At 53.0% G+C, this 12,700-nt stretch overlaps 6 protein-coding genes across 6 annotated transcripts; 3 read left to right on the top strand and 3 right to left on the bottom strand.

The window, feature by feature from the left end:
- Positions 1-257: 257 nt before the first annotated feature.
- Positions 258-907, top strand: BDP55DRAFT_663217 (uncharacterized protein; the record flags this gene model as incomplete). Its single annotated transcript, XM_060574863.1, has 1 exon — positions 258-907. A coding segment is annotated over exon 1 (485 nt), but the record flags the coding sequence as incomplete, so codon positions are not given.
- Positions 908-1,022: 115 nt separating this feature from the next.
- Positions 1,023-2,811, bottom strand: BDP55DRAFT_663216 (cytochrome P450). The gene is made up of 3 exons (XM_060574862.1): positions 2,483-2,811; positions 1,752-2,394; positions 1,023-1,692 (listed from the first exon to the last, which is right to left on the bottom strand). Exons 1-3 carry the CDS (start codon positions 2,610-2,612, stop codon positions 1,515-1,517), a joined length of 951 nt encoding a protein of 316 aa, XP_060429618.1. The 5' UTR covers positions 2,613-2,811; the 3' UTR covers positions 1,023-1,514.
- A 750-nt stretch (positions 2,812-3,561) lies between these two features.
- BDP55DRAFT_145128 (uncharacterized protein) lies at positions 3,562-4,545 on the bottom strand. The gene is made up of 2 exons (XM_060565578.1): positions 4,118-4,545; positions 3,562-4,053 (listed from the first exon to the last, which is right to left on the bottom strand). The coding sequence occupies exons 1-2, from the start codon at positions 4,398-4,400 to the stop codon at positions 3,836-3,838; spliced, it is 501 nt and encodes a 166-aa protein (XP_060429617.1). The 5' UTR covers positions 4,401-4,545; the 3' UTR covers positions 3,562-3,835.
- A 145-nt stretch (positions 4,546-4,690) lies between these two features.
- Positions 4,691-5,672, bottom strand: BDP55DRAFT_693771 (uncharacterized protein; the record flags this gene model as incomplete). Its single annotated transcript, XM_060577268.1, has 3 exons — positions 4,691-4,967; positions 5,030-5,274; positions 5,328-5,672. 3 exons carry the CDS (start codon positions 5,670-5,672, stop codon positions 4,691-4,693), a joined length of 867 nt encoding a protein of 288 aa, XP_060429616.1.
- Positions 5,673-6,227: 555 nt separating this feature from the next.
- On the top strand, positions 6,228-9,508 carry BDP55DRAFT_728459 (HEAT repeat protein; the record flags this gene model as incomplete). The annotated part of the gene is made up of 2 exons (XM_060579441.1): positions 6,228-6,281; positions 6,332-9,508. 2 exons carry the CDS (start codon positions 6,228-6,230, stop codon positions 9,506-9,508), a joined length of 3,231 nt encoding a protein of 1,076 aa, XP_060429615.1.
- A 2,382-nt stretch (positions 9,509-11,890) lies between these two features.
- On the top strand, positions 11,891-12,700 carry BDP55DRAFT_145118 (amino acid permease-domain-containing protein; the record flags this gene model as incomplete). Its single annotated transcript, XM_060565576.1, has 4 exons — positions 11,891-12,287; positions 12,356-12,426; positions 12,482-12,609; positions 12,664-12,700. Coding segments are annotated over exons 1-4 (411 nt in total), but the record flags the coding sequence as incomplete, so codon positions are not given.

Here is a 12,700-nt window from a genome sequence, read left to right as displayed (position 1 = left end):
TGAAAGAAGTACCTAGAAATTAAAATAAAGATCCTTGGAAAGAATAAAGTGGACCTAATTGATGGGCGCTTGCCCACCAGTTCACTGCCGCAACAGCACCTCGTTCACTAATAAGGCGCCCTCCCCCCTCCCCCCTCCCCCAAACAGCACCCGAGGTTTGGGTGCTGGGGGCGGGAAGTCTGGCGGGCTGGCTGGCCCTTGCCTCGTGCCTGTCAGAGTCGCGCCACCACTCAAAGAACCCCCCCCCCCCCCCCCCCTGGAGCCGCTCTGTCAGACAGCGAGAACAGCGAGCGAGCCTTAAATCCGAGTTTGAGGTCGTCCTTGACCTTCCCCGCGGCGCCACCACCGGACCAGTCCTGTGTCCAGGATGCAACACGCAGCCGGGCATGGCAGCCAGTTCCACTTGCTGCCTTGCACGTTTCCCGGCCTTTCTTTGGCCTCAATGTTCATTGTTCGCTCCTGTGCTTTGTGTCGTCCCCCATTACGATACCCAAAGGAGACATTCAAATACCCACGAGGCATCGGCGCAACAACGAGAGGCCAAACCATCTTACCCTCTTTCTGTGCTCTCTCCACGCTCTTATGTGTTTCACAAGTCGTTTGTTTCTCTGACGAGTATTCCAACACCTTCTGCCTTCATCAGGCAATACATGAGACAGCAAAGGGGGGGAAAGCCTAAAAGCCTGGCGCCGTTCCCTAAGTTCCATTGGCATTTGGAAGGGGGGAAACCGCGACAGCTCCGCGCCGGGCACGGGCCAATCAATGGCCTTTCCCGCTTTCATGAAAGCGCAATTCGCACCGCAATTGTGCGGAAAGGCAAGGAGGGAAGCTTTCTAAAGGATCCGGGGGCAGCAAAGGCACATATCGGTAGGTAAAACTAAAAATAAGCGACAATAAAAGAATACCCAACGTAGTAGCAGCATGGGGAACAGGAATTACCGTTTCGCCATCAGGTGGACCTCCCTAGTCCCGTCTCTGCAGCATGCAGCCTGCTGTCCGCCATTCCTTTTCGCTCGCCTCGCCTCGCCTAACGCCGGCTACCAAAGCCGAGCCAGTCATTGCCATGCAAGTCATCTCTCGACTGAACGCGTTGAGCCAAGCTTGGTATTCAAAAGCAGGGCAGTTGGCAGCGGAAAGCCTGGCTTGTCCACGTAAACGTGTGTGGTTTCCCCAAGCAGGGCCACACAGGCACGCCTCACAGCAACGAACCGAATCACCACGAAATCTTTTTTGGCATGATTTTGACTTGGTATTGGCCCTCTACGGCGTACCATGTCCGTTCAACCACATCTGCCAAGCTGTCTCGTTTGTCGAGGCACGTTGTCTTTTACTGATTCAGCATTCCTGCCCCAGACCCCCAGATGCCACACACGGTACCTACTCGTGCTCCAGTTCCGGAATGATCAAACACCGGCAGAAACGCCCAGATACGATATGCCATCCATGATTCGCGCTAAATGCAACACACACTATACAACTTTGACACCTTCCCGTTCCTCCACCTCGAAAACCCATCATTCCCGCTTCTCGCCAACGGGAACAAACTGTAGCAAACATTTTTGTCCTAGAGGTCGCGAGGAGATGAGTTGGTCCGACATGGCCATCGACTCTTCCGTCATTGACGTCTCAGGAAGCGTCGTGTAACGGGTGTAAATGTCCGTCAAAAGAGTCTTCATCTCGGCGAGCGCCAGACTGGTAATGGTGCCTTGTTAACAAATGGAATCTTGCCTCTGGAATATGGAGGTACTCACTGCTTGCCAACACATCCTCGACCTCCGTTGGCAAACGCAAACATTAGCCGCTTCCTCTCCGCGTCGCCCGTTGGCTCCATCCACCGATCAGGGTCGAACAAATCCGGCTCCGGGAAGATTTCTTCATTGATGCGGTGGATGGAATACGCTTGGCAGCTGACGATAGTCTTCCCGGGGATTGCATACCCATCAATCACCCGCCCGCCCTGGGGCACATAACGCGGCAAAGACATGGGGATGGCAGGAAAGCACCGCAACCCTTCCCGCACAATGGCATCGAGAAACGGCAACTTGTCGAATGCGACCCCGGCGTTCTCCCGCAGCTCGCGGCGTAGCGTTTCCTGGAACCGCAGGGACCGCGGCTGCGAGAGCTCCCACAAAAGGAAGCACAGCCCGTCGCCCGTCGTGTCGATGCCGGCCGCCATGTGGTCGAGGCATTCGCCCGCCATGTCGAGCTGGTCCAGCCCCTGGCCGGCCTTGTCGTGCAGCCGGCTAAGCAGCGTGAAGGCGGCCGGGTCGGGCTTCTTGCTGGACTCGATGACAAAGGTGTCTGCGAGGGGCGTCTCGCGGGGCTTGGCGAAGAAGTACAGAAATCTCGAGAGGAGCTTGTGCAGCGCGGGACTGTAGTGCTGAACGAGGCGATCTGTGTTGTTGAGGACCGGTTAGTCTACTTGATATGCCCTTCAGTAGCTTCGCTCACGGCGAGATATCCGCCCGACCTGTGTACTCACTTTGCAGGCTGTCGTCAGCGGCGACCTGGTGCATCATTTCCTCGTCCGCCTCGTTCTCGAGGCAGTTACTGCCGTACGGATGGAACAAGTGGTGTGTAACGCAATCACAGGCGTAGGAGTGAAGGCTCATCTGTGAGAGCAGTCAGGAAGCCGCATGGAGAGTGTTGGGAACAGGGTCTACGTACGAATATGTCGTGGCTCTTGCCCACTGACTTCTCGCACAAGTTGATAAACTTTTGCGACCTCTCCTGGATTCCGCCTAGGGGCACAGGTCGCAGGACGTTACTGTTTGCGTACCGGTCCGCAATGATTCTCTTGCGCTTCGCGTGCTGGAACATGTGGTAAGTCACGTTTCTAGCCCAAACTCAAGGCTCTTCCGGGGCCCTACATCTTCCTTATTCAGTGTTGTAAACATGGTCCTGGTCTTGTAAGCTTTTGTTGATTCCAGGCCTCAAGGTAGGTTTCCTAACTCATACCTCCGTCCATAGACTTTGAACAAGTCATAAAACTCCGTCTTGTCATAGCCGCTGCCCCCGGAGCAGTAGATCTCCTTGACGGCTTCATACGATGTAAACGAGACTTCGCTTGGTGCAATCCGGATAACTGGGCCATACTGCTGGTGAAGCGCATGGATGTACTTTGTCCTCGTTGCTTGCAGCTCATGCCATTTCAGAAGAAGGGAAGTAAAGGCAGTTATCCTCGGGCCGGGAACTTTCCACAACGGTGACAAGATGCAGCGAATGAGATATACTGAAACAAGGACAGCAAACGTTGCTCCTAAGAAGACGGGAGAAAGAAGCAACATTTTTAGACCTGTTACTCTTATACAATGAAGCCGTCGTTGCTCTGGGAAAGTGATAGGATGAGGTAGACGTGTGGAAGTAGGCTTGAATCATGAGCGACGGCGGTACCTCTTATCAGCTCCGTCCCGGGCCCCGATAGCGTTGGTCAATCAGAGGGTTTCGATTCGTAAATGACCAGTCAAGCGCCGGCGCCGATAGGGTGCTTTAGCCCGAGAACGGGGGCTCAGGTAAGGATAACCCACTGAGGGACCCCAAATGAGACCGTGAGGGGCAGGGCAACAACACCGATTACCCCTCCATAACTTGACAGCCGGTGCTGAAAGGCTCGATCTGGATGAGTTGGGACTTGGGAGGGCCTCATGTTCTCATGAAGCCGGAACTTGGTACGGGGTCATATCCTTGATTTCGACTCATGTTTTCTACGCCGCCGCCGCCGTTCATCCCACGCACCACCCTCAACGCCTCGCCAATTGTCAACTCGTACTAGTACACCAGGTTCACCCCCCCGCCAAAGCAAGCCTCAAAAACAAAGTGTAGGTTCTCCCATCTTTCACAGCTCTCCCTTAGTGCCCTGCTTCGACTTGTCATTCGAATTGCCCCCGAACAAACCGGTCAACCAAGACATACCGGGGATCGACACAGTGCCTGCCGGGGGATACTCCTTGCCGTTGACGGTGACCTTTGGCGTGCAGGTGCACCACTGGTCCTCGGGGACGCTGCTCAGCGCCGACGGGATGTGTTGGCCGCAGCCGCGCCAGGTTGCCTTTGCTATTGGATGCCATTAGTTTTCAATGATTTGATAATTGTGGTGGGGCTGGTTTAACCGTCTTACAGCAAGTCGAGCAGGTGACTCCGAAGCACATTGTGGGCGAAAGTAATAAAGGGTGTGTTGAAAGAGAGGTGCCGGTGAGGGTATCAAGTTCAAGAGGCGACAGTGTGTGTGTAGGTGTATGGGTTGATACGAAGCTTGAAGTCAAGACGATGTTTGAGATAGTCTTTCTGGATGTTGACCAATGTGATAAGGGCTGGTCTATGAAGTCACCTGGGATTAAGTATTCGCGGTGTCCGTGATAGCATAATCCACCTACCTGGGGTCGGCGACCTGCATTGAGCATCGTCACGGGCCAGTGACCCCGATGAAGTGGGTCTCGGAGGGGTTATCGCCGACCTCGCTCCCTATTCCGGGGAAGCGGGGTGCTGTCAACTCGGGCTTCCATTGTTCAAATGCCTACCTACTTTGGAACCTTATGACCAAGCTTAGACCAGTGCTGCTTTAGTAATCCTGTGCAATGTCTTCGATTCCATCTCCAGAATGTCGCTTATAAAATTTGTTGGGCTATGAGTGAAGACAAATGTCCCTTTCAGCTAGATGCCTAAGCTCATGCGGTCCGTCCCGAGTCTACCTTCATACTTGCTGGATGAACTGAGCCACACGCTCTGCTAGCCACTGCTGGGATGATGGGTTCTTCACAGTGTGGCTTGCTCCTGGAATCAAGCCAGATAGCTCGTTGACTTTGGAGTTTGTCTTTCTCCACGAGTCTATCAGAGCTTGCTTGTCGATCTTGGCTGGCACGAACTCATCTTCTGCAGAGTGTAGGACCATGACGGGCTGCTGGAAACGATTCCAGACCTCGGAGACAAACGACTCTTCGAGGTCGGATGAAAAGTAATCATCATCGCCCCTATGTTGAAGATTAGCGTTCTGTTCACCTTATTTCATAAATCGAACATTATGGTCACTCACCCCTTAGCTGCCAAAGAATGCCAACGGTAGGCCGTCATGGGTGTTGAGAAGAAGCTTGGCACCAGATCTTTGGGCATCGCTTCGCCCTCTTTTCCATCAAGAATCAGCTTCTCAGCGTGCTCTAGGCTCCCCTTCAACCAGTCAGGTTTGACAAAGTCCTCAATAGACTCCCTGTCGGATGCAGGGCCTTGCATGATGAAGCCATCAACAGGGTCCTCCTTATGCTTTGTGTACTCCATACAGTCCTATCAAGTTTAGCTGAGTCTCGTAACGACTCGAGACTACTGCAACAACGTACCTGGCATCCAGTTGAGTGGCCCATCAGGACAATCTTCTTCTTTCCGATACCTCGGAGATACCTCACCAGAGCCGAGATGTCCTCAACGTCGTTCTTCAAGCTTGAGAAGCCGTAGCCAGAAAAGGAGCTCCTCATCCGAATCTCAAATACAGACCAGTCTTGTGCCGCCGTCTCAAGATGCTTGGCTATAGCCTTAGTGTATCCAACGGTATGAGGACCATCGGCGAGACCTCCTATGAAGAGGAGGGCATTTGATGCTCCAGATGGGCCGATTTCATAAGCGCTGGAGTGAGAGGTTCGGGAATCGAAAGGATGCACCGTGCAAGAGAAAGGAGCCAGGACCATGGTGAGTTATTGGAGCCGTATCTGACAAGATGACAACAATTTGCAAAAAAACTCTATCGTTCGTTCCTGCTTATCAGAGTTTCTGAGAGTCTCGAGATGCACTTTCTTTCCTTTCTCGCAAGAATTGAAATTGACGTAACCTAGTGGAGGGAAAGCGCTTCGGCGGGGGTAGCTGTTGCGGGGCTGCCACCTTCCTTAGCGAGCCAAAATCTCCAAAGGCCCTGAACAGTCGGCTGTTAGTGGAGCTCATCACCGAGGGTTGTTGAAAGGAAGCCACCCGATTGGGCCTACCTTACCTTAAGGTACCTTACTCTACTGTCAATCTTTAGGATTGTCTTCTCAGGCAGGTGTTTCCTGAGTCGAAGTTTCGCACCTGAACGACAGAGCTTCCATCTTCAACTACCACTAACCGCGCGAATTGTCACAACCTTCTCTTTGTTTGACGTGGAACAGATCCTCACAAGCCCCGGCGATAAATTGTACTAGATCAGATACGTTTCCACTGCGAAGTCACGCGCCGCTGGCTGGCTTGGAATCCCCACCTTCTGCCTCGTAATGGCAACCAATCCCGCCAACGCGAATCCAGCCCGGAATGAGTTCTTCCAGCAGGTCCGTATACCTTGGGATGTATCAATCATATACTGACCAGTTCGCATCAGCTCAAACCATGCTGTGTCTCGATTAGTCAGCTTGCAATCCGGCAACAAGGAGATTCGTCTTCCTTCAAAAAGCTCTCTGAGTTAACGGACGAGTTGTACCACATTCTGAACGACCAAGTAAATAGAGATGCTACCGTTCTGGACTCAAAGCTTGCCGACTACGTCTTCTTTCCGCTTTCTCATGTCTTCCGCTGTCACGATCAGTACCCCAAGCGCCTAATCGAGCTTGCCATCAAGTGTCTAACCGTTATCATTATTCACGGTTGGAAGTCCAACATCTCGCCCCAGATCTTGCAGCAGCTCCTGATACTTCTCACGTTCATCGTTGGAGGAGTTCCTGGCAGAGAGGGGGGGCACGATTTGCCCGAGGAAACCGAGCTTGAATCGCTTAGAGCATTGACTGCTCTGATCACTGTGGCTGGGACGTCCAGCACAGCAACAACAGCTCTGACCGAGGAGAAATTGGTGCCAACTCTGGGCCATACCATCGCGGTACTCCTGGGATGTGCAGCGGATGGAAGAACGTCGGCTATACAGCTCGAGGCTCTGCGTACCCTTAGCTGCTTCTACACAAGCATCAAGGATCATGCCGCCCTTGCGTCATTCCTCCCTGGTATCGTCTCTAGCCTGACAAAACTTCTTGCCAAGCCCCAAAGAGAGAAGACGCGCGTCTTGGTTGGGTCTATCCAGTCGTTCGGAATGGTCCTAGTAAAAGTTCTTGGCGACGTCAGAACCCGGAGCATCACCGCAAGACCAAATTCAGACACTCCCCTGGAGGCCGAACAAGGGGTGGTACTGAGCCCATCATGGCTCAACGCGACAAAATCACAGATCAAGCTGGCTTTGGCAACAGTTTTGAAACTCCGAACAAGCGATAATTTAGACGTACGTGAGGCGCTGCTAGCCCTCTGCCTTGGACTTCTCGACGAATGCCATACCTCCCTCGAAAATTGCTCCTCCGTATTGGTGGAGACGGCAATGGCCATCTCGCCAACACATCCAACGACATCCTTGACCGGTACAAGTCTGCAGGATTTGGCCATCATCTATCCTGAAATTGGCGAGACCGTGAAGGTCACTTGTTACAACTGGATCACCAGCTTGCCCAGAATCATGCAGTCTGCCGACGAAAGCAAGAAACAGGCCGCCGTTCGAAACCTGATGAAAGGCATGGCTCTTGTCAGTAGCCTTCAGCTGGATTCCTCACTTCTGGACGAGTCAATAGCCGCGGCTCTGAGGGACAGTGTTACGTCTCTTGTAACTGGAGCGAAGCCTAGCAAGATCGTGGACGAAACAACGCCGGATGCCTCATGGTACAATCAAGACATTGTGAGAGCAGGAGATATCTCTAAGCAATATCCCACTGTCTTGTTGGGCGAAGAGAGTCAGGTTGAAACGAGGTCAGCCATGATCGACCTGCTCTCCAACGTTGGACCCGCTTCGCAACAGACCAAGCTTGCTGCCGAAATGCTAGACCACGCTAGGGACTCGGTGGGAGATGCTCAGATAGCCTCTTTTTGGCTGAGCTTCGAACTCCTCAAGACTGCCTTTTACCGTTCTAACGAGCTCGATGATCTCCTGGACTTCTCCTCCCTGGGCTCTGGGGGCGAAGACCCCGAATCTACCTTCCAGGAACTATATTCATTTGCCGTTGTTTTGCTCGATTCGCACTCCGAACTAACCGAAATCGATTGGAGGCTAGAGGCCACAGCACTTGAAGTAACCGCCTTTGCAGCATCTCGATCAGGCGAAGCTTTCAGACCAGAACTCATTGACGTGCTGTATCCGACGACGGCCTTCCTTGGCTCTGCGAGCTCACAATTAAGGGAGCATGCAATCACGACTTTGAACGTTCTAGCTGTATCATGCGGGTATACGAGCGTTTCCGAACTGATTATTGAGAACGTCGACTACATGATCAACTCAATTTCGCTGCGACTCAATACTTTCGATATCTCGCCAGCATCCACAAAGGTGTTGGTGATGATCACTCGCCTAACCGGGTCGCGGCTGCTGCCGTACCTCGACGATGTCGTGGCTTCCATTTTCGCAGCCTTAGACAACTACCATGGGTACCCAGTATTTGTCGAAAGTCTGTTTGCAGTGCTCAAAGAAGTTGTGGAGCAGGGTGTAAAGTCTGATAAACTTCTTTTGGAGGGCCGACAAAATGGACCAGAAAGCCACAAGAAAGCCGCTGGCAGTCACGTTACAATTGACGACATTGTCAGTTTATTGAAGAGACGCCAGGAAAGAGAGACTGAAGCCTCGATCGACGATGTCAACAACTCGACGGATGGTCATCCACAAAATTCTTGGGGTGAGAAGGACCAGAAATCCAAAAATGGCGTGGAAGAGGAAACCGACGAGGATGCTGCGAACAATGAAGTCGAAAAGGAGAAACCACCCAAGACGCCAACGTATACCCTGCTGGAGAAAATCACCGGCTTGACCCAACACTATCTTACCTCACCAAGTCCCAAATTGCGAAAGTCGTTACTCGATCTACTGGCCACCGTATCTCCAGCTCTTTCAGGCGATGAAGACTCGTTTTTGCCGCTGATCAATGCTGTGTGGCCGGTCACCATCACCCGGCTCTACGACGAGGAGGCGTTTGTCACCATTTCAGCCTGCGATGCCCTCTGTGCGCTCTCCGCCACCGCCGGAGACTTTCTAGCCTCCAGAATCAAGACAGAGTGGTGGGACGGGCTGGGAAAGTGGTGTCGAAAGAAAAAGCTAGAGGCTATCCAGTCTCGAGGCAAGGGAAGTACGCACCGAGAGAGTACTAGGCGAGGCAAGACCGCCGCGACTACGAGTCAGGGAATCGTCATTCCCGTCATGACAGGAAGCGATGGGCTAAGCTATCAATCCACAGAGATAACGAAGGGCTCGGTATCAGGCGGCTTGGGCAAATTCGCTCAATCTGCGCAGATCTGGGATTCTGTCATTCGCATGTTGACAGCTGTCGTTTCACATGTCCGTCTTGACGCCGAGATATTCGACGAAGTGCTCGGTCTTTTGAGCGAAGCACTTAGCCAGAACGCTGAAGCACGTCAAGCCTTAGAAGCAGTCAATGATGATGCAGTCTGGTTAGCCATGTACCAGCAGGGACAGGTCAAGGCCCCTAGCCTACCTAAGCTAGACGGCGTGACTTTTGCGCCCTTGGCGACGGTGAGCTGATGATTGCCTAGGATGTATCTCAGCCCTCACGATGGGTAGCTACGGATACGTGCAAAGCTTCATGCTGCGGATCGTTCGACGGGAGCTGCAAGATCACATGGCAGCAGCTATCATCCAACATCCGCCAATAGGAACACAACCGCCGGCCTGATGGAAGCTAGAAGAGCGCTAGAATGATTTTGGCCTACAGAAAGTCCAGATTGGCACCGGGATGGCTTCTATTGCATGAGAACGATCACAGGTTGGGGCTGGAGCTGAAGGTGACAGCTCTGAGCTGCATGGCACCACGGGAAGCATCTTCGGGCGACCTTGGCGACCTTGGCGCCTTAGGACGCCCGATAGCTGCACAGAGAACGCGTAGAAGATTGTCGTCTGACGCGGGGTTGCGCACCATTTCCATCTTCTCGGCGAGTCCGGCCACTGCGACACCAGGGGGTAGAGCTGATAACACTCTGAACGTATCCGTGATCCGATATGATAGGTGGTAGAAACGGATAAGCAAGATACGAGCGCTTCGCTTGATGATTACAGCACCCAGGTGCGGCCAACCACGATTGACGAGCGAAACAACATAATAGGCACTTTCACACCAAAGCTGCCAAGTTTGTGCAAAGATCAAGTGTTCCATCGCCCTTGTTTCAATTTGGGACGAGGGGGGGCCACGCGAACACGACTTCTAGGGGGATGCCTGGAGGTGGCTGCAGAGAGCGAAATGAAGGCGACTACCCCAGATCCCCACGGAGACTCGATTTACACCACGCAGTACGGGCAGAGTAACCGAGAGGCAATCGACGGTTCGGTAACAAAATGACACATTCCTCTTCAGGAAGAAGGCATCATCCTTCGCGGGAACGGTCCTCCCAGATGCAGTATCGGTCACCTGCACCAAGGCCAAAAATCGCACGCTTTACCGGATCGTCTGGACGCGATTTCGAACAAAAGTGCTGCAGCAGAATGGGGGCGGGGCGATGGAGAGGAAGTGCGGGTGGTCAAGAAGCTAGGACTACCAAGACTCCAAGAGATGCCCTCAAATGCTTGGCCTTAAGCTAGCCAATGATATCTTTAAACTCAGTTGCAGCCAAAGCTTGATTTTTCTCGGCGTCCAAGGGACCAAGAACTTCAGGCGATGATCACCTCAATTTCCATCCTGTCGGATCACTTCTTGCCACCTCTCGACACCGAGAGGGCTGCCCATCCCATCGCGATAACACATATTCTATGCTGTCAATGATTATTTGAGATTGCGACGGGGACGAGAATTACGATTACTAGTTGCGCCCCGAGTCAGATCATGGCGCCATACCCGTTCGCATCGGGGGGGGGAGGGGGGGACACTACGCCTCACCTGCTGTCCAATGAACCGGGGCGTTTGGTCAGTCATCTGTCCGGGTCCAAATGGGACAGTCTTCTAGAACAAAATGAGCCTGACGAAGGAATGCGGCAATTATTTGCCAGATAGTGGCGGCGCCATGCAACCTTTTACTCGGCCGTTCGTCTGTTGGCGTACGAAGATCGCGTGCCTTAGGACTTAAGACTTTACGACCAGAGATGCTCTTCGCGCTTCCTCGGAGTGTCTAACTACTTGTTGCCTAGAGGCCGAAGCCAATAGCACTGCCTTTTTGAAGCCACGACGACGGCAGTCGCTACACGCGAAGTCAAATGAATAATGTCATTGACTATTTGGAACACCAAAGAAGCGCCAACGAGATGACAACTAGGCACGACAAAAGATCCAGGAACGAAAACCCAAACACAGAACCAAAGCTTGCTGAGGAGGCATGCTACCCTTGAGCCTTGGGCTTGAAGCTTTCATATACCTCAGGACAACCTTCTGCTTACCTTCCTTATCTGTACCACTGCAATTCGCACCCAGCTTATCACACTTGTGCAGGGGTGTTGGACAAGGGATGGCTGGTCTCAGGAAGCTGGGGAGGCCCGCCGGGGGAATGATTGACCCTGGAGTATCGCCGAGAAAGCCAAGATATCAAACTCACTCGAGCCAATCAAGACGATATCTGTCGATTCAACCTCACGTACGGAGTACTAATTGGTGTAAGCTTCGCCCGAAAACCAGGCTAAGACGAATGGGCTTACCCTTGTCCAGCAATACGCATGCCGTGCCGGGTGACAATGGGACCACCCCCAGGCTCGCTCGCATATCGAGGGTCGTGAACCAATCTGCTTTGGCTCTAGTACCGTTGGGGGCAACTGTCTTATCGTCGGTGAAAGCTTGTCCTGTCCACCTCCTCCGAGATGTCTAGGGTCTAGGCCTCACATACGACCTGCCATCCATGCGGAAGAACGGGACTAGGAGGACGGCGTTGCCGGGGACTGGTAGGCCAGAGTCCTGACCCCATGGCACTGGTACACTTCTGTTGCACTCAAGCTGGGCCAGGGGAAGAGACAGAGTGCGCGGCATCCAACGCTGATACCTAGCCATCAAACTGAAGAATACCAAGCCTGTCTTGCTATCCTGTGTGTATATATACCAGGGCCTCTTGGCGCCAATCCTCACGGTATAGGTTGCATTCCTCGTTACCTCGTTCCTTTCCAAACCCAACAACGAGTTCGAGGAGCCAGACTCACTTGGTATCAGTCGCCAACATGTCGCACCACCAACCTGCCGTCGTCGATGACGACAAGCACTACGCCAAGGACCCTGTGGTGAACAGCAATGGTAGCTACGAGGGATCTCGCGATGAGGAGGTTGGAGTTGTCACAAAGGGCGAGCCCCTCCAACGGAACCTGAAGAACAGACACATGCAGATGATCGCCATCGGTAAGTCTCTCTATAGTCTACTATTCTTTCCAAGCCCTCGCAGTTTTGCTGACTCTTTACTACTATAGGCGGTGCCATTGGTGCTGGTCTTTTCGTCGGTTCTGGCGGTGCTCTTCGAAGTGGCGGCCCTGCTGCCTTGGTAAGAAGTCCTCGACAACGCATTGGAAGGTCAAGACTGACGACAAGACTAACAGATTATCGGTTATATGATTGTCGGCTTCATGTTGATGCTTACTACTCAAGCCCTCGCTGAGATGGCTGTCTTGTACCCCGTCAACGGTGCCTTCTACACATACGTCTGCCGATTTGTCGATCCTTCCTGGTGAGTCCATTCACACGACTTTGCTATTCGTCTCCTTTCTAACATCCACACCAGGGGTTTCGCCATGGGCTGGGATTACGCCATTGCTTGG

Source organism: Colletotrichum godetiae (assembly GCF_030913485.1).
Source record: "Colletotrichum godetiae strain CBS 193.32 chromosome Unknown BDP55scaffold_20, whole genome shotgun sequence".
NCBI lineage: Eukaryota > Fungi > Ascomycota > Sordariomycetes > Glomerellales > Glomerellaceae > Colletotrichum > Colletotrichum godetiae.
This window is presented reverse-complemented; position numbering and strand designations above follow the sequence as displayed.